Genomic DNA, 21,174 nt, shown 5'->3' with positions numbered 1-21,174 from the left:
ATAAAAATGTTCTGCTGCTTGATGGGAATCTGATAACTTTACAACATCAAGATAGCATGTTTTGCTCTCTCTTGACTCCAAGGGTCAGACTATCTGCGAAGCAGATCTAAGGACAAACTCGTAAAGTATTTAGCAATCTAATCCTATCTCATCACATCTCCAAAACCGAACCCATCCAGCTTCACTGAATTGCTGGTTGTTAACAATTATATAACTCCAGGTGAAATTTATGAAACACCAGAGAATTGCATTTATCATCACAGTTTACAAAGTGTCCTATGATGACTGGCAGTTAAAGAGCAACATCTTTAATGCAGATAAACGTTATCCTTGTGATTTGCTGTTATGTCAATATTAATAATGTTGTACTTCCTGTCCATGAACCAAGATTGTAAACTGTGATAGAGGCAGGAGATTTTCTGTATGGTTGTTTGAGCTTTTACACCCAAATGAGTTTTATTATGAACCAGAAATGTATTCACTTACCTGGAAAATCACTCCGGTTACTATCATTGTGTCCACAAACTTTTCCTGTTTCTTAAAATGATGGTGTGTGTGTGTGTTACAGTGTATGTGTTTATGTGACCAACATACAATTGTCTAAATTAAACAACAAACAAACAAAAAAAAAACCAGCTAAGCAAAAAATAGGAAAACTGAAAATTTTGTGAAGTAACATCTCATTAGGTACCATTTATATAATACTTTCAATAAATGTTTTTTTTATAAAATCACATTTGATCACAATTTATTTTGTATATTAGGATAAACTCTCCAATAAATAAAATATAGAAACTAAAATATAATAGTTGTGAGCTTCGTAAAGGATTGTGTCTTTTCTCTCCATTAAACATGAGATTTATGATGATTTATTACCAAATAGGTTTTCTTCTACAAGGAGTTCGCTTTAGTTTTTGGTGCATACATTAAACATGCGATGAACATATTAAGAGGAATTAAAATAAGGAAAAATACTGCAACACTCAAGAACTTAAATATTAGATTAAAAATAAATACTTTAAAACATTCAAAGATAACCATATAAAGTACAAAAGTTTAACAAATCTGTCCAGTGTAACTGTTTCACAGTAATCTGTGCAGTTTTTTTGCAGGATATTCAAAAATAAAAAGCAGATTTTTGGATTGGTTGTGATTGGGTGACTTGGTGAGAGCCATAAACAAGGTATGGCTTGTAATGTGGTTGATTGTTATCCAGATAAACTGATAAGAGGAAGATATGACTGAGAATAAAAGCGTGAATCAGCGTTTGTCTTTTCAGGCAAGAAGTGGTTTCTTTCCTCTCTAAAACTTTGCCCTCCTGGGAACTCTCTTTCTTCTCCACTCCCTTTACAGGTACAGTGTACTTTTACACTCAGTCATTCTTTCTCTGAGGCTGAGGGGAGAAAAGAGGAGGGCATTACACAAACCCTCAGTGTGGAAGACACTCGGTATCTCACCACATCATGACTGCATCTGCGCTCCTGTTTCTGGCGGCCCTTGTTGGATCCTGCGCTCAGTTTACCGGTAAAGTACAGGACGTGATTTTATTCATAGTTTGACAAAGTTTGTTCCCTGAATTATTTGTGCATCCAGGACCTATGAGTGAAAGGATGGTCGTGTGATGAGCTCAGAATGATTTTAGTAACTAATGAGCCAGTCTGATTTTTGTGAAGGATAAGTTGTGGTCATGTTTACACTGTTGTTTGATGCATGTTGTACTTAGGTTATCAATAATATAAATACCACATGTTTAAATGATTCGTTCTTTGTTACTTTTGCATTCAATAGTATCAAAAGTAGCGGAGCTGTTAAAAAAATTGATTTATTATCAGACCTTTAACCCAAGGCATTAATTTCAAATGCATTGTTATACATTTAGTAACTTTTTCTGCACCAGCACTGTGTCCAGGTAAAGAAAAAAAGGGAAAAAAATCAAACATTGTTTGCCCTGGACTTTTAAGAGAGGTACATAAAGTATTGCTTTTATATACTAACATAGTATCAAAGTGTACAAATCTGAGAAAAGACTAAATTGTACACTTATTTAGCACTCACAGGCCATTTGCCACAGTGTGGATGTTATCTACAAGCTACCCGTTGCTGTACTTGTGTATTACAGTGTGAGCTTTGTATAGAGGAGAGTATGAAGACAAGTTGACAGTATTTCTCTTAATTACAAATACGGTATATATTTTTTCATTCAATTAATATGTCAGCAGTAAACGGGACATTGTGCGGGAGTTTCTCTGTTTGTCTTGAGATTAGTCCCTCCTCTGACGCACCTGTCACACGTTCAGTTGCGCAGAGATTTTCTCCAGATATTTTACTGTTCAAACAAGCTGTTGTGAAAAAAGATACTTTTTTTTCAGTCATACCTGTTCACTTTTTAAACTTACCTCTTTGAGATAATTTCAGTATCTTTAAAATGTATTCAAATCTTTTTTTTAATGTCACATTTAGATGCTGTCAGCTTTAATGTACGGAAAAATGAACTATCAACAGAGGAGGTAAAGTATGCAATATATACATGTATTAATAATGCACTCTATTTACTGGTTTTATACTCCGATATTGTGTCAGTAACAATCTAAAGAAATTGTTTTTCTGTGCTACAGACAGAAAGTTACATGTCAATACTCTGCTCACCAACACCTGCCCCCTCATCCCCATCGTCATCAGGTACTGCACTCATCATCATCGTCTATGACGATATTAATCTGACTTGTGTCATTTATTGATGTACCACGACATTGCTTACTTAATTTCCTCGTGCTCTCTCTCCATCAGTTCATACTCTCAGACCTGATGATATCTCAGCTGTTTATTTTTTGGGAATTCCTCTCTCACAGAGGTAAAAAGCCACAAATGCAGTTCAAATATACTCCAATAATACTTTAGTAATACACAAATGTGTCTTCCTGAGCTGCTTCAATGTGGAAGATAAACCTTTATCACCTCTCGCTGTCTCTGTCTGTCTTCATCATTAGGAATGAAGCATCCAGAGTGGTCAATAGAGTAGCTGGTAAGTCTATAAACTGACATCCCTATCCCTTTATACAGAAGTGTAATGCATTTACCAGAGAAAAAAAATCTGCTGTTTTTTTCTGAATTTACAGGATCGTTATCTCAGATTTCTAACAAAAGTTATCATGGAGAAAAATATCCTATTGTTTTTCTTAATCAATTAAAAAAAAAGAATTCAAAAGATTATAATCTTGTTTTTTTTCCAAAGAAAACTTTTCTCATAATTCTGAGATGATGGTGTTGTTAATTCAGAAAAGTGTGATTTATAAGGCTTTCATCTCGTTAACTCATTAGAATAAGATTTTTTTTCCACAAACACATTTCTTATAATTCTGAGATAATAATCTCGTTAATTCAGAAAAATGTGAAAATTTTAAGATTATTATATTGTTATTTTTTAAAAGAAAACTTTTTTCATAATTCTCAGATAATAGATAATCATGTCAATTCAGGAAAAAAATGATACAAGACCTTTATCTTGTTAATTCAGAAAAACAACAGCAGTTTTTTTTAAATGAAAACTTTTTATAATCTTGAGATAATGTTCTCATTTATCCAGAAAAAGGGAAGTCATTATGTTTCCGTAACCTCCTCATCATTGAATGTTTCTTCAAGTAGAAAGGAGGAGGTGTATAATAATCTAAAATATCTGGATTCTGGTGTTGGTTTTGAACATAATTCCTACTGTATTCTGTCTAAGGACAATGATCATTTGAATACATCATACACAACTTTTTCCAGACAATTATCAGCACTTTTATTGTGTCAAAATTACCTTTGATGTTTCAGACTTAGTTCAGTTCAAGGTCGCAGTCAGGACCATGTCACATTGTCAGATAGAGATCGCACTTTGAAGAAAAGCTCTTAGGACAACAATCTTATTGTTTTCTGAAGTTTATCTCTGAGGGTAAAACATGGGGCCATAAACACAGGTTATCGATCATGTCTGAAGCTTTCACTGGCTTCCTTTTTCACAACAGCAGTTACCACATAATGTATATAATCTACTGTCTGACTGTATTATAATGAATTGAACATACTGTTAATTAATTCTATACAATTGCGTCTGTGTGTTGAATAGAGTTGCTGTCCATGTTCAACCCTGACGTGATCAGTCAACATGTGGATCAGCCGTCGTTGCAGCCCAGGTAACACACACACACACATGCACATGACACACACGTGCAGTCACACACAGTAATACTGTTTAATGATATTACTGCAGGTGTGTTACATGTGAGTGTGTTTGTGTGTTGCAGAAGCTTGTTGGAAGAAGCTGAGGCCTTGTCTCTCTCCCTTGCACATCAGGTACACATTAACCCTCTCAAACCAGTGTTAACTACAGTGAACAAAACTCTGATTGTCAGAGTGTAAAACCTGTTTCCTATATTTAAGATAAACTCCTCCATAAAACCACAACTTTTACCATTAAATTTTCGTACCAACTAAACAAACAAAATAAAATGAGTTAATAAGTGAGTGCTGGTAGGCGGACGTTTTGCCTTTAGACAGAGCCAGGCTCGCCATTTCCCCTTCTGTCAGTAAGCTAAACTAAGATAACTGACTTCCCAAATGTCCAATTGCTCATTCATCGCCTTTAAATGGACAGTTCACCCTAAAAATCAAAACTACATATTTTCCTCCTATCTGTAGTGCTGTTTCAATCTACATTGTTTTGGTGTGAACTGTCGAGTGTTCAAGATTTCGGCCATAGAGATGTCTGAATTCTTTTGAATATAATGGAAGTAGATGGCACTTCACATCATGTTCGAACTATTTTCTTTCTACCAGACTATACATATCACTGCGCAGAAGAAAGTGTGCATCTACTCATGGATGAGAGGCTCGTGCTCGTGACAGCGTGAGATGTAATCAATTATGGCGTCCTCCTCGGCTGAGCTGTAATGTTAACTAGCTCAGTGGTTCTAAGTGAGCTAACACTTAATGAAAGCTTCCCTCTACGCAGTGATAAAGTTTGCAGGTATAATTTGGTGAAAAAAAAAGTTCCTACATGAAACTGCTCACAATATAAGTGAACGCAGGTGAGTGACTATCACATTCTGAGACTATAATCTTGCTGAATGTGGTCAATGCCTCATGCGACAGACACAAAAAGCTAGCTTGCTAATAAATACCACGAAATATGATGTTATTGGTACATTTTCCATTTTCTTACATTCCATGCCTGTCGCCTGATTCACTGCAAGCCAGGCAGCATCTTTCACTTCAGACACTTTGTGTTTTTCATGGCAAATATCAGCTGGTCAAACATGGCAACAATTGATGTCTTCATCACGTATATTTTTCATTATTGGTCGAGGCTGCATTGGTTCAGCTCAACGCGATGTGAAGATCGGATTTGCTTTGCAACAGGAAGCAAATGTTTTTTTCAGCCCTCTGCTTGCAATGAATGGAAGTGAACAGAAGACGAATATTGAACGGTGTTAATTTTGCTCATGTGACATATCCCACTTTTTATATCATTACAGGTGACAGACTGGAAGTTTGTGCTGCTGTTTGTCTCAGCAGATTCATTTTGTGCCTGCTCACCACATGTAAGATTCCCCACAACAACAAAATCATGTTGAATGTAGCAGCTAGAGCTAATTAAAGATATTAACAATGTTTCTTTGTGCTTCAGGTTGCTGCAGATGTTAAAGCTGTTGTGCAGGAAGTGGAAGCAACTCTACAGTTGTTGCAGAATAAGGTAATGTAGGCTACTTTTTTGTTGAGTACTTTTTTTTCCATTACCAGATAGAATGTAAAAAACTAATGTGCTGGTTGTATGTTTACAGTTGCATCAGACTTTGGTTCACGTTGTAGTGTGGAGTACAAATCATCAGCAGGACAAGTGAGTGTTTTTGTTATCTAAAAAAAAACTTGCATAAGTTGTTTTTACTCACTGATTTTGACATGAAATAAACCCTTTTTGTTTGGCATGTGTGTAGTCTATTGTATTGTAATCCTGTTAATTGTCATGTGGCAGTGATGTGCTTGCTGCTTACTTCCTGCAGGTGTGAGTGTATGAGAGATGAAAGCATAAACTGGAGACTACAGCAAGCAACTCTTCTGAAAACACTGCAGGTAAAAAACCTGTACATAAATAATACTTTGTGCAAATCTGAATCATATTAAGCTCCTTCCTTGACAAACATCTATTTTTCTTATTTTCAGGACTCACTAAGTGAGGTCCTGGAAAATCCAAAGTGGCGCAGTAAAAAGGCAGACTTCACTGCTCTGCTGCAGTCTGCACCACTTATCCTTGAAGGCATCGCTGATTCTGTAAGTATAGAAAAGCTATTTTCTGACAACAGTTGTAAATGTAAATTATACAGCCTTCCTTCCGGTAACAATGCATGAAAGACCCTTGAAATGGCTAATGTGTAACTAGCATGTATCGTGTGTTTCCTTGTAGGAGAACACAGGGTCTGACCTTAACGAATTAGCAGTTCAGCTTTGGACAAACCTGGTAAGTTATTATTAATTTAAGCCCCTACATAACAATTACAGTGTACTGTATATACAATTAAGCTGTCTGACAAACCTTAACCATTGATCTATATGTTCTTCTAACACTGAAATTGACCCTGCGTGTGTCTTTGTTGTAAAATGAGCCAACAGTGAAGTCACCATAATCTCTCATAGCAAAACTGAGATGGAACAGTGATTACAGTGACAGTTTATTACTTTGTCAAGTACTGTGATAAGAGATGTAAAGATTAACTTGATGAGATTATCCCACAGGATGACTTTCTCCATCTTTGTCACTCTACATGTATGTGCAGATACAAGAATTGTGCAATCAGTACTGTTTGACACTGCATTGTCATTGGCTGCACTGAATGGCCCTACTTAAATCTAAAACCCTAACTAATCACAACTTATCCTCCTTCAGCTTCAGCCATCGACGGGCCACGCAGAGGTCATGGACACCAGTGTCATTGCTATTCCTTGCCCTACCCAGGTGAGGCACGCCATCCCATAACACTTCCACAGACAAATGCTTCATAAAATTATGTAATTTGTTGCAGCAGCTTTCACTATGCAAGATATAATCAATATCAAGATTTTAAATCTGATACTGAGGTTAAGACCACAAATTATTTTCCAATCTCATCCTAGGAACGCCCTTTCCTACGGACGCAGAAAAATTCTCCCACTGAAACGGAGGGCAAAGTTTACAGCAAAACCTCGACACTAATGGATCCTGTAAGTCTTTCATCTCAGCTTCACAACTACAGTGAAGAATGACAGCATGTAAAGTTCAAGCATGGAGGATTCAGGGGGCCATATTGGCACAAATGAAATAAAACATAATGAGTGTGTTTTCTGCTGTAAGCACATTGGTCATGTGATTTTAGGTTTTTAGAAACATGGGATATGCACAAATTTGGGTGCATTCATGTTTCGTAGGCAAATGTACAAACTTTTAGTGAGAACAGCATAGTTTATCTACAAAGGAAGTGGGTCCTCGTCCATGTCCCCCATGTTGCACTACCATGTTTCTATACTAACCAAGAATGGACAAACTAAGCAAACTTCAGATAGGCCTTTTTTCGTTTACGCATTATCGCATTTTCATGTCAGCCACCGTAGATAGAGGCCCTTCACAACAATCAGTCTAAAAAAAATACAGATTTTAAGAAAAATGTTAAACTGCTTTATTTAATGTTTTTAGCTGTTTTAATCACCAGGTCCATTTGTTTTTGACGAAGAGACCTCTGCAGATAATTCAACTCCCAGTAAAAATCTCCTGAACAATGAGTACTTAAGGAGTTCTTACCAGGAGAAGTGTCAGCTGGTTGCAATCAACAATCCCCACTGCTAGATGCGACTAAATCCCCCTAAATCTTACACACTGTTGTTGTTGTTGTTAAAACCTATTTGAGAGTACTCTATTTTTTTCAGGTTATGGGCACTGACATACCTTGCACAGACCGCAGTCCATCTCTCACTACACCCACTTCAGGTAAAAAAATTTATTTTAAAAAGTAGCTATTTTGCGAATAAATTTGGGGAAATGTAGTTCAATCCAACCACTTTATTCCCTGTGTAGTTCATAAACTCAGACCTGGAGATATCAAGGTGGTGGCAGCTTTGGGCGACTCTCTGACAGTAAGTCAGTTTCGAGACAGTTTTCATTCTCCTACTTTTTTTTTGTTTTCTTGATATAGTCCAAATTTACATCTAAAAACACACTTAAAAACCAATAAGCATGAATATAGATCAAAAATAGATGTACAGCATATATAAAAACGGGAGGATATGGAGCTACTGTGTGTAGAAAAATTGGGATCACATTTGAACTTCAATACTGAAAGGTTACTTGCACAGTGACTTGTGACCCCCAGTTCTGCTTCGATAAATATTTCCTCTGGTCTTTTGATCTCACATCTGATGTTTTTCAGGCAGCCAATGGTGTGGGCGCAAAGAAAGACAACCTTCTGTTAGTGATTAATGAGTACAGAGGACTGTCATGGAGGTGAGATAAGCTAAAGTGCACCTTTGTTGGAAATTTGATAGTGTGGGAAAATACTTCAGCAGTTCATTTGGTCATTTTTGTGGGGTTCGTTTGAAACTAACGAGCTGTTTCTTCAATTTTCAGCATTGGCGGTGATGAAAACATTACTACTGTTACCACTCTGCCAAGTATGTTTGTCTCTTGTTTATTAATTTTTTAATCGTAGTAGCATTGCAGAGGATTAAATGGCATGAAAATTCTTATTTAAGTTTTATCTCATCAAATATCAGATGATTGGCTTATAGTAGCGTTGTGCTTGATAATGTCTATAATTATGGTATCTTATCATGATCATTATTGGCCTCACTGTTCACTGGACCAAATTTATATGTCAGATAGTGAGCTGAATCAAGACTATATTTTCAGATGTCTTTGATTATTGATATAAAGATGCCCCTCATCTTTAATAGGTGCTAAAACTTGAAATAAAATTCACAAATTCATTCCAAGCTGTAAATTACTTGAGTAAATAATACTACAGAAATGCAATAAATCACAAAGTGATGTGATAAATTTAACTGGTTTGACAAAAAAAGTCTTGGTTTGTTTGTAAAGTAGTAAAGTTGAAGTTCACTTTACTTCAAATATTTGTTCGTTGCTTCATTAATGCTCTTAATAGAGCTCCTGTCAGATTTTATTAGATTGAACTTTCATGCTCAGTTTTAGACTGATTGTCCCAGTATTATACTGCTTTAAGGATCGTACTGCAAAATACAGAATGTGCACAATCATGTGCATCAATTTCCATTTTAGCTTTTCTTATTCTCTGTGTGTCTGGTCTGCAGACATCCTGAAGGAGTTTAACTCCAACGTCACTGGTTTCTCAGAGGGGGTCGGTAACCAGAACACTCCTAAAGCTTTCCTCAATCAGGCTGTGGCAGGAGCCAAGACTGGGTGAGCCATCATTTTAGTATTACTATTAGTTTTTACTCTTACTCACTTTTGGATATTTACGTTACTCCAGAGCAAAAGCTTTACCATCAAATCTTTCTATTTTCAGTGACATGGTACGACAGGTGCGCGTCCTAGTAGACAAAATGAAAAGTGATCCGGTAAGGCAAACGACAGTAGAAACACATGCAGACATGATCTCATGTAACCTTTGTCTCATTTTCATGTTCACAATTACCAAATTAAGAGAACTTATCTGCTTAACAGCGCATTGATTTCCATAACGACTGGAAAGTGATAACCATGTTCATCGGGGGCAATGATATATGTGACTTCTGCACAGACAGCGTGAGTACTAATTACTGTCTTTTAATCTAAATTTTTCCAGTCATTTCTTATTTTACACTCTGGCATTATGCTTTACTTATTTTCATTTAATTGTTAAACTGTTTTTCATTATATACAAAAACACAGATTTAGGATCTGTTGACATTTCAAATAATATTGTTCAAAATCTTCTTTATAATTTCCTTGTCAGATTGAAAGCCACAATCATCCAAAACATTGTGAGCAATTTGTTTTATGGCAGCAACTGACAGTTACGATCTTTTGTTTTGTCAATAAAATGGGAGAAAATACAAAACAATGTTCATCATTGTTTTGTATGTTCAATGTTCATTTCCCGGAGCTGAAAATGACATATTCAAATTGCTTGTTTGGACCTATCATCAGTCAAAAACTATTGTAAAAGACTAAGAAAAAACAACAAATCTTAAAGGAATACTTACACCCCCAGATGAGCAATTGTGTATAACTGACTCACCCCATGTTGTGTTTAATTCCTGAAGAAAACGTTGTTGTTATATGCCTCCATGGTGAGTGAAGAATCCAACAACAAATTCTTGATGAACTGAAGTTAGCATTTAACAACGGCAAAATTATTTCAAAACATCCATTTACAAACTCCCACACAACTCGTGCAGTATGATCCAAGTCGCATTTATCCAGTCATAAGCTCAGTACTTCCCAAACACAGTCCTTTCTGACTTGACACTTAACGGAAAGTGAAACTTATATATACTCTCTTCAAAGCCAGACTCCACTGTCAAAAACGTGAAGTAATTTTACCACGCAGAAAACGGCAGCTGCTGGTCTACTGCTGCCTCGATCCTTAAGTTATTTGTGTTATTGTTTGACTCAAACTTACCTTTTAGAACACCAAAGTCAAACAACATCACAAACAAACCAAGTGATCGAGGCAGCAGTAGACCAGCAACTCCCGTGTTAAGTGAGGTAAAGTAGCTTTTCTGTCAATAGAGTCTGGCTCTGAAGAGAGCCGTCTGTTTGGAAAGCTCTGACCAAAGGACTGGATAAATGAGACTTGCCAACACATTTTGGCCAGTGAAGAATTCTTTTAAATAGTTGCTTGTGCATGCACAGGCTCAGTTTTAATGCTATGGGTCTTGTGCACTTCCACAGGTTTATTTCTCACCCAGGAATGTGGTCGAACGTATCCGCCAAGCTCTGGACATACTCCACAGTGAGGTATGTCTTCATCCTCCTGCACAAAGATACAACCTCACTGCATGTTACCAAGTTCAAAGTCACAATTCAAACGTACAAACTTTATGTTTTGCATCACCCAGGTGCCTCGTGCCATTGTCAATCTGATAGAGCTGTTAAACATTGTACCCCTGCGTGATCTGCACAAAGATAGCAGTCTGGGCTGTCCCACCTGGTTTGTAAGGTCAGTGATTTTTCAGTTGTGTAAAACAAAAGAAACTGATCGAGTCATTGTTTAACAGTTTTGATGTTTGTGTTTCAGTTTAGTTTGCCCCTGCATACTGAAGCCTAAAAAGGGGTCCGCTGAACTCCAAAGGGTCAATGACTTCAATAGAGCCTATCAGGTACAAGACTAAAAGATGCTGAAAGGAATACACTGAGTTGTTTTTTTTTTTCAGTCTTTTCAAGTAATTTTCAAATTTAGTGTTGCTACAACCAGATTCTCAAGTCTTATTTTGACTTGGAGAATGTAATTTTAACACTTAAAATTCAATTGAACCCCCTTTTTAAAGGCTTAGTCATCACTATCATTATAGGTTAGTGTGTTTGCAAGAATGTGGCAATACGATTTGTATCATGAAGCAAGGGTTATGGTTCAGTATGTTGTGATGCTGTAAGCAACACAGCACCATATTAATAAAATCTGAGTAAAAAAAGTTCACTTTTGTATTAAATCAGAATAATGAGATCTGCGTTTGCATTTATCACAGTCCCTGTTACATGCTAGAAATATTTTGTTATATTGTCAGTAAAATTCCTGAAGATAGCTTAAAACACTGCATTCAAGGATTTGGGGGTTTGAACCAATAGTTGAAAAAACTCTTCATTAACCTGTTCAAACCAGAGGAAATTGCCTTGATTTCTTGCAAAATACTGGCTTACAAGACTTAAGAGTTACAAAAACATTACCTGAATGTTAGCAAAAACAGAAAAAGGAAATGCTTTTTTTTTTAAATGACAAAGTAATTTATATAAAGATAACATACTACTACTGTTACTACTACTACTACTACTAATAATAATAATAGTAATAGCAATTAATTAGCAGTTATCTGGACATTTTTCCCAATTTGTTTTTATTATTGTTAACCTTCAAATTTTTAATCATTTTAAAAAATAATTTCTGCATGTCTCTTTGAACTAATTTTTAGGTAATTTTATTGTCACCTTTTCCTAATTTCTAGCAGTTTGTGGGACATGTCCTCCCATGTTGCTCCTTGCCTTTTTAGTTCTGTTTCCAAAAGAAATCAAATAAATTTTGCTCAGGTTTAAATGCATATGAAAGGTGTCTGAATGCAGCACAAGAAAACTGATGTCAGGTTTCAAAGGGTAAAAAATCAACATTGTTTTTTAGAATTGATACAGTATCACAAAACATAATATTGCAATACTCAAGTGAATCCATATTTTCTCACACCTTAATCATCATGACATTGTCAACTCAAAATAACTGTCTCTCATCTTCTGTCTGTCTGTTTTTCCATTCAGCATAATATGAGAAAGTTGATTGACTCTGGGCGGTACGACACACACCACAACTTCACTGTGGTGCTGCAGCCCTTCTTCAGAGAGGTTTTCCTTCCCAAGTTGGAGGTAACCCACCTGGTACATTAAATATACCTAATATTTTTCATCAACTGTTTTTTTTATTATTTTGTAAAATTCTTCCCTTCTCTTTGAAAGGACGGCCGACCTGATCGCTCATATTTTTCACCCGACTGTTTTCATCTCAGCCAGAAAGCTCACACTCTCATGGCTCAGGCTCTTTGGAACAACATGGTAGGATATGTTTTATTAGAAGACATTTTCATACATTTGCTATTACATGTGTTTTTTATTTCTCTTACAGTTATCGAAAATATTTTACTGACTTTCACAATTTCTTAGTTAGAGCCAGTGGGCAACAAGACTTTTACTCAAGACTTCTCTGTTGGCATTGATCTGAAGTGCCCCACTGAGGTGACTGAGTCCAGCAAGTTATCAGAAACTATACACTACATGCTGTTGTTTTCATCATATTTGTGTGGTAATGTGTTTTTGGTGATTTCTTTATCAGGCCAACCCATATTTTAGGACTGCTCACAACAGCAACTATACCTTCCCAGGCCCTCCACCCACTCCTCCTCCTGTTACAGTAGGTTATAGTTTCTGTCTTTAATGCGCAACTTAATGACATTGATTTATTATTTATGCATGATTAGTTATTCTATAATCGTAAGCGTGTAACTTTAAATCCCTAAAATATTTCCCTGTCATTATGTAGAACTGGGGCAGTGACTTTTCCTGTCTTAACACAGCTCCATCCAATTCCGTGCCCACTTCAGGTAAGCGTTCAAGACATTGCAAAGGTATTACAGAGGGATGCATGATAATATTAGTGTCTCACTGGTATCAGCAGATAAAGGCTTCAACGTAAACTATCGGCATTGAATTAAAAAGAGCATTTCTGCTGATTTGACAGGCCTATAAAATGACGTTTTAATCGTAAAATTTAAATTTGTCAAATTAGTGCAAGTTTTCCCCAGTTTTGGATTGTCATCACTTAAAATGTTGCATAAAAGATAAATATGGCATTCTTTACATGTTATCTAAATCGAAATAGTTTTCATAGTTTGCCCAGTGATTGTGTACATTTTGGAAAAGAGTTGTATTTTATATCTACATTTGCCAGTTGGCCATCACAACAAGAGAAGGAGGAGAAACTTGATGATCTCTGCAATGAGATGGAAAAAATGTGCATATATTGACATCGTAAACTGGCCAAAATTAGTTAGAAATATCGGCCTATCAGAAATCTGCAAAAAATTCAGTGTTCATAGTACTGCCTAAAGGGAAACAGAGGGGTTAGATGTTCATGGTGATCTGTTGTTAGCTCACAGGTTACGACCAGCAGACATCAAAGTGATAGCTGCTGTTGGAGATTCTTTAACGGTAAGTTTGTACACAAGAACATGACAAAGTATTTTGTTATTTTGCGTGATAAAAAGATCTTATTAACTCAAGGCCCACTTAATGGATTTTTCCTCAACCTTTTGGTTCCATCTCCCAGTCTTGACTTGATATACTTTTCTCTATTCTCTATATGATTTCTCCTTGTTTTATATGTTTTGACTCCCCTTTGATTCCTCCTATAAAGCACTTTTCTGTTTTAAAAAGCAGCAAATAAATTAAGTCTGCTTGCATTCTTGCTAATAGGTTAAAAACTAGATGTCAGAAAGTATAATATCCCTGTGCCCTGTAGACCTGTTCAATAATTCATCCATGATTTTTACATTACCCAGCACTAATCATAAATGGTGGTACAAACGATGTAATAATTATATTTAGAAATCACTTGGTTATCACTGATACATCATCGCAGTTACTGCAGTTATATAATGCCAATTTTGTTATATATTTAGCAAGTGCTATTATAGCATTTTCTTGTCATGTGTGTCATTTTGTACACAGCATCTCTGCAAAATCGTGTTTTTTACATATTTTATAGAGCATTATTACTGTAATGGGTCAGAGAGAGAAGTGATTGAGAAGTATAACCATTTTTTACTGTATGTAGGCCGGCTTTGGTGCAAAGGCAAATAATCTCCTGCAGCTAAGAACAGAGTACAGAGGAGTGGCATGGAGGTGAGTGACTTCACACAAAGTTTAAGCATAATGAATGTCTGTATGTTGCATTGTGATCATTTTATTTATTTACCTTTTTGTTAAATTAAAAAGCATTGGAGGAGACAAAAATCTTGAGACTGTCACAACACTACCTAGTAAGTCCCAAGCCTTATCTGTCCTGTATGATGGACATTAATACCACTAGATGGCAGATTTGGACTGTAATAAAACTGTTTTCTCATGTGCAGTAATATCTCTACTTTCTTTTCATCAGATATCCTTAAGAAGTTCAATCCTAAAATCAAAGGATGGTCAAAGGGACAAGGGAAACGGCAGACTGGCTTCAACATGGCTGTATCAGGAGCTAAAATATCGTGAGTTTGAGCATTTCTTTGATCTATTGTGAGGTTCATTTCATGTGTTATTTTTTAAGCATCTTGTGCACTAATGAAAAATTTCGTGCAGAGGAATCCCAGGGCAGGTGCGACGCCTGATTGATACCATGAAGAATGACTCTGTGAGTTTTATGTCGCAATGATGTTGTTTTGTAACAAAATATAACGTGCAAGAAAAAATATCATCTTTGTTTCAACTCTGTTCTTATCCTTCTCACAAAAACAGAAAGTGGATTTTGAGAATGACTGGAAGCTGGTGACGATCTTCATCGGTGGCAACGACTTGTGTCAGTACTGCAATGACCGGGTGAGTTGAGCTTTAAGACATCGTCACAGGAAAAGCAAGATGAGCCAATGGATGGAGGACATTTTCAAAGCACTCCCCTCAGTTAAAAAAAACGTCCTGCCGTAGCACAGTGGTCAAACATTGCACGGTGTTGTGTAGAGCCGTCTCATGATATCACTGTCCAAATGGGACTACACACTGGAGCAGAATAATCAAGCTTTGTGAGCAGCCCTCCCCTAATTGTTTTATGGTGTCAGAGTAAGATGAGAGCAGACGTGGTTTCTTTTCAATGAGCACATTCTGTCACACAAAACACTCCCCTCCCCTCCTCTATCTGGGCCTCTGTCTGCATTAAACAAGCACACGAGGCACAGTGACAGGCCTTGTTCTCAACGAAGCATAAACAACATAGAGGTCAACCCAGACTCTCTTCATCCTGTCTCCTTCTTCTCTCTTTCTCATTTTGCCTCCATTTCCCTTTTTCTCTCCCTCTCTCTCTCTCTCCATTACTCCCCTCCCGCTCCACCGACACTGTAGTGTCTCTTTTTAATGTTTGTGCTTTGAAGCAGAATATCAAAGCACAGCATCAATTTAAGATGAGCTCTGAGACTGTGGTAGTGACAGCTTAGGGTTAGTTGTTGCTCGTACGCTCATACATGTTGCATGGCGTCGGCTCTTTTGGTTGACGAGCACTTTTTTATCTGTAAACTTGGCCAGTTTTTCAGTGAAATGTGCCTTAATTACTCTGCTCATCTATAGCTGCAAAAGAGAAGAGCTGTTAATGAAAGAAAGGCTTAAGAGTACATGTGATCATGTGCTGTATTAATAAAAAGTCTTGTGAATTGTAATTTTATTATTCCTTTGATCTAAAAATTGCAGGCCTCTTTGTCACCTCAGAACTACAGCCATCACATGATGACAAGCTTGGATATGCTATACAAGGAGGTAAAATATTGACGATATCTAACATTTATTAATTCAAAACCAACAAAAAATACAGTAATGAACTACAAAATAACTAAAAATGTTAAGTTTTCCCTCTACGATTAATTATGCACACATTTTCTTTCCTTTACTGCCCCTTAAACTATTATTATTTATAACCAAATAAATTCTGGATTTTACTCTGTGAAAGTTCATAAAGGTCATGTTTTCTGTCTGTCTGGCCGCAGCTTCCCAGGACGATTGTCAACGTCATGGAGATCCTCGAAATCGAAGGCCTTCGCAGGATAAAAAGGGATAGCCTCGGGTGCAATGTGTTACAAAAGTACGCCCATCGATCCAGTCAGTCCGAGGCTGATTGGTCCAGAGCATCAACAGCACTTTGCTTAATAATATTTATCCAATACCTAATCAATCCAGCGAAATAAATAAATAAATAAACATTTAGCTTTTGTTAAAGGATACCTCCTCCCAGAATCAATGACAAATTAACAAATTAACTCAGTGATTTAACATTTAGAGAAGCAGCTGTTTATTTTCACCGTTGCTCCTCAGGTATGTCTGCCCGTGCTTCCTGCTACCATCAGAGGATTCCCCAGAGCTGGCTGAAGTGAAACGGATCAATCGGGAACATCAGGTTAGCAGATCAGAACTGTGAAGCCAAAATGTTTGACCAGCAAGGCAGTGATTACTATATATATACTCACATATGTATGCTTGGTTGTTGTTTTGTAAATCAGACGCTGATGGTGCAGCACCGCATTGAACCTTTTTATAAAGGCTTTTTTTCACACTAAGAATGTTTTGTGCTGGTCAGGGGGGACTTGACAGAAAAAAAAAATACTTAAAAGATGGTACATTGATTTAAAAAAAAAAAAAACCCTGAGGACCACTGTTGTAGGAAACATCATCATGTACAATCATTAAACTCAGTAAATGAGCGTATTTCTTCTAAAGTAGAAGGAATGTCTGTCTGTTCCATTTTCGTGAACACAATATCTTAAAAACACATTGAGGGAATTTATTTAAATTTGGCACAAATGTCCACGTGGACTCAAAGCTGTTCTGATTTTTTTTGGTGGTCAAAGGTCAAAGGTTAAGATCAATGACCTTGCATCTGTCTCATTCCCCTGAACAAAATGTCAAAAGCACAACATGAGGAGATTTCTTTAAATTTGGCACAAATGTCCTCTGGGACTCAACGATGAACTGATTTGAATATTTGTTGGTCAAAGGTCAAGGTCACTTTGACCTAAAAAAAAAACTTTTCTGGCCATTACTCATTGCCATAACTCAGGAACAGGAGGGGAGACATTTGATCAGATACTGAATTGGTGACTCTAATCTCGGGTGTCCATCGTGAACCTGTGCTGATTGTATAGCTCTTCTGTGCTGCTGGGCTGAAGATGTGTGTGAAGCGTCCATGTTTCAGAATTTGTAGCTCCTTTGCAGGAACATCCATGATCTGAAGCATTGTCAGCTGTCATGGCTTCATATGACTCTGGACAGACATGGATGTAAACTGTAACTGCATCTTGACTGGTTCACAGAAGTATACAGCTGCAAGGCGGTAATTCCAGTTTTAACCAGGTAATTGAACTTTTGTGTTCTGTCTTTCAGACTGGGACAGAAAAATTGGTGTACGGAGGCCGCTATGACGGAAGAGAGGACTTTGCTGTGGTCACACAGCCCTTTTTTCAGAACACCATTGTCCCTTTGAATGTTGTAAGTCCTCCATGTGCTCCTGAGCCCCCACTGCACTCATATACAAACATTTACATTAGCCTTAGCACAGTACGTTCCCCTCGGAGTACATATTTCCTACTAACACTGGTGCATTATTTCATCTCCAGGACGGCAAACCGGATGACACCTACTTCTCTGAGGACTGTTTCCACTTCAGTGAGCGGGGACATGCTGAAATGGCTGCAGCTCTTTGGAATAACATGGTGAGTCTGCTGGCTAACTGTTTGACAGAGGTAGAGTTGTGGATATTACTTTATGAGTGACCACGTCTCACTGTGATTGAGTCACGTGCTGAACGAAGATGCACTTTGTTTTTTTCTCTAGTTGGAGCCAGTGGGTAAAAAACAGACATACAACTATTTCTCAAATTCCAGAGACAGAATCAAGTGCCCCACTGAGGTAAGAAAGTTGCCACACATCTCACATGCTACTGCCGAACCACTAATTTATCTGTAAAATTTGTGCATAATTGCATTAAACCTTTGAAACCTGAGCAAACTGCTTTGTCTGTCAAAAACATGGAAAGAAAAAAAATTGCATGAAATGAGTAAAAAGTTACAAGAAAATAACCTAAAAATTCAGCACAAAAAAGGAAAGTTAAAAAAAACACATCTGAATTTCGATTTTATCTTTTAAATTCTTATTGTTATATATTTAAAATTATGTAACATTGTTTAAAACTGTAATTATAAGAATCAGAAACATAGTTCTGGATTTTTTTTACCCTGCTTTTATTACAGTAATATCTAATCATCCCCCCTAAGCTAATTTTCAGGTACTTCCTGTGTCACCTTTTATTCATTTATTTTTTTGCAATTTGCAGGACATTTCTTGCTGAGTTGCTCATTATCTTTTCTCCCATGTTTTTGAGAGACATCAAACCAGTTTTATTTTTTTTCAGAAGGTTAAATCCTTGTAAAAGGATTGAGCACAAGAAAACTGATTTCAATCCAGGTTTTAAGGGGTTAATGGTCTTTAAAGTTGGGCCATTCGCATTCATAAAAGTGGACGTGATTGATCAGAAGACCTTCTCTCTTGTGTTTCAGGAACATCCCTACATCTTCACAAATGTGAACAGCTTTCCCATTTTGACAACCACCAAAGCACCCACAACTCACAGCCCCTCACAACCTCACAGCTCCACAGCACCCACAACTCGCAGCACCGCTTCGACTCACAGCTCCACAGCACCCCCAGTTAGCATCACTACCCTGCCTCTCACCCCTGATTGCACGAACGATGTGCCAATATGGCTCGCTGCTTTGCTGGCTGTGATAGGTCTCCTGATTGGCTGGGCTGTCACCTGGCTCCTCCTCTCCTGCAGAGCCAAGAGGAACAAGCAGATGATGACGGCTGCAGTGGAGATGAAGGGCAGTGTGTTTTAAAGTGCTACTTACTGTATTTTTGCTTCAAAAGCATGTTGCAAAACGTAAATTGATTGCGGTGATAATAAGGCCGTTTTTCCACAGAAAGTCATGATAAGATAGCCCTGTCTGCCTTTGACAAGAGAGGTTAAGTATTGTCCTTGAACCACAGAAAATATCACACCAGTCTCCACTGAAGGAATGCAATAAATAAAACAACAGGATGCAACTCCGTTTTAAGTCCTGCATTCAAGCATCACTGGTGTAAAAAGTTCATTTAAATGTTGTAGCTGGTCTCATGACTGACTTCATGACACGATGCAGTCAACAACCACTACAAATCAAACAGCAGATTTCATGTGCAAAAGTAAGGACTGAAATTGCTGACTGCACATTTACTTATTATTGCTGTTATATTTAATTACATTAAAAGGGTCTAAGGATAGAGGGTGTCATATGCTGTACAGATTGTAAAGCCCCTTAAGGCAAATTTGTGATGTAAAAATAAATTTGACTTGAATTAAAATGAATTAAAGTTGTCTATAGGAGTACACTCTTGATGGATGTAAATATGAACATTGTGTAACTATTTTGTTCAATTATACATACTTGCAAAGATAATACAATTATTCTTTTTTTTTTTACCTCAGTGCCATCGATTTTCCTCACTTGAAATAAAACAATTTGCAATCATTCATATAAAATGTGATCTAGTGTGATTTTTCAAGTGACATCCCGACATGTTGTAGCCTGCCTGTCCTGGAAATCTTCCCCATTACACCTTAATGGTATTTATTTAAGATACACAGGATATACAGAATATCACCATATCATAAATTACACAAACCACCCATGCAGAAAATATTCTGCTTGGATCACAGCACACATCAGCCTGCATGTATTACCATCATCATTACCACCAGTAACATTATGACCTCTTTGGAGAGACAACCGCTTCTGTTGATTCTGGTTTCCGCTGTTATGTCACAAGCATACAGTTGTGGAAGTACATTTACACAACTACTAAACTGTAGTATACTCATGTTGGGACATTTTATAATTCTACTCTGCTTCACGTATAGATGAATACTTTTATTTGCCCTAGTGGGGAAATTGGTTTGCAACACAATCACAAAGGTGTTTCATCACCATAGACATACCAGAAGATCACTTATAGATACAAAAATAATTTAATCTCTTGGACTAGTACTTTATTTTATTGGTTTTAATAGAGGTGTGGTTTTACTTTTGCTGCTTTATTGATTCATCTTCTTTTTTTTAATTGTTTTTTTTTTTGCTTGTGTGTTATCATCTCTTATTGGTCTATTCGTCTTATTTTATTCTTTTTATAGTTATTTTATTTATTTTAATGAAAATGTATCTGTTTTAGTCATCTACTTTTAATATTATAGTTTATTGATTTTTTATCAGTTCTGACTCATCTTTTTATCTTATATTTTTTAGTCTTCATTTTAATTACAAATATATGAGGTTTTATTGTTAGTTTTAAGGGATTTGGTTGCTTCAGCTTCCTTTTTGTTTAATCTGCAACTATTTATTTACTTGCTTTTGCTTGTTCAGTTGTCATTTAATGTTCATTTTATCCTTTCTAATTAATTCATTCCGTAACCACTTGTCCTCGCAAGGGCCGTGTCCTTTCTAATTTATCTATTAATTGTTTTATGAATGCCATGGTAATGTTTTCTTAACTTCTTATATTTAATGTATTTTGATGCCGCTCTAAAGCACTTGTATCCAGTGTTTGAATGGTGAAATGTAACAAAGTACTTTTACTCAAACATTGTACTCAAGTCTGACTTTGAGATACTTGTACTT

General features: G+C 36.7%; 1 protein-coding gene across 1 annotated transcript; it reads left to right on the top strand.

The window, feature by feature from the left end:
- Positions 1-1,293: 1,293 nt before the first annotated feature.
- On the top strand, positions 1,294-20,042 carry plb1 (phospholipase B1). Its single transcript, XM_042501258.2, has 43 exons — positions 1,294-1,524; positions 2,461-2,507; positions 2,616-2,679; positions 2,788-2,851; positions 2,988-3,022; positions 4,106-4,172; positions 4,284-4,332; positions 5,514-5,579; positions 5,666-5,731; positions 5,820-5,875; positions 6,039-6,108; positions 6,199-6,306; positions 6,440-6,493; positions 6,920-6,988; positions 7,147-7,233; positions 7,933-7,993; positions 8,081-8,139; positions 8,433-8,506; positions 8,630-8,673; positions 9,331-9,439; positions 9,546-9,597; positions 9,704-9,784; positions 10,916-10,981; positions 11,083-11,183; positions 11,262-11,343; positions 12,488-12,592; positions 12,683-12,778; positions 12,887-12,958; positions 13,056-13,133; positions 13,263-13,323; positions 13,872-13,930; positions 14,556-14,623; positions 14,717-14,760; positions 14,880-14,979; positions 15,071-15,122; positions 15,227-15,307; positions 16,166-16,231; positions 16,459-16,553; positions 16,784-16,865; positions 17,849-17,953; positions 18,082-18,177; positions 18,299-18,373; positions 19,021-20,042. The coding sequence occupies exons 1-43, from the start codon at positions 1,464-1,466 to the stop codon at positions 19,357-19,359; spliced, it is 3,366 nt and encodes a 1,121-aa protein (XP_042357192.2). The 5' UTR covers positions 1,294-1,463; the 3' UTR covers positions 19,360-20,042.
- The last annotated feature ends 1,132 nt before the right edge of the window (positions 20,043-21,174 follow it).

Source organism: Plectropomus leopardus, chromosome 14 (assembly GCF_026936395.1).
Source record: "Plectropomus leopardus strain MGB_pleo_1.0 chromosome 14, ASM2693639v1, whole genome shotgun sequence".
Taxonomy (NCBI): domain Eukaryota; kingdom Metazoa; phylum Chordata; class Actinopteri; order Perciformes; family Serranidae; genus Plectropomus; species Plectropomus leopardus.
This window is presented reverse-complemented; position numbering and strand designations above follow the sequence as displayed.

What these genes read in the sequence shown, in the direction of transcription:
- plb1 (XM_042501258.2), top strand. Translation starts at nt 1,464, where the DNA reads ATGACTGCATCTGCGCTCCTGTTTCTGGCGGCCCTTGTTGGATCCTGC. An exon ending in CTCTCTCCCTTGCACATCAG is followed by an intron (nt 4,333 to 5,513) that starts GTACACATTAAC and finishes ATATCATTACAG; the next exon opens with GTGACAGACTGGAAGTTTGT. An exon ending in CCTCGACACTAATGGATCCT is followed by an intron (nt 7,234 to 7,932) that starts GTAAGTCTTTCA and finishes TATTTTTTTCAG; the next exon opens with GTTATGGGCACTGACATACC.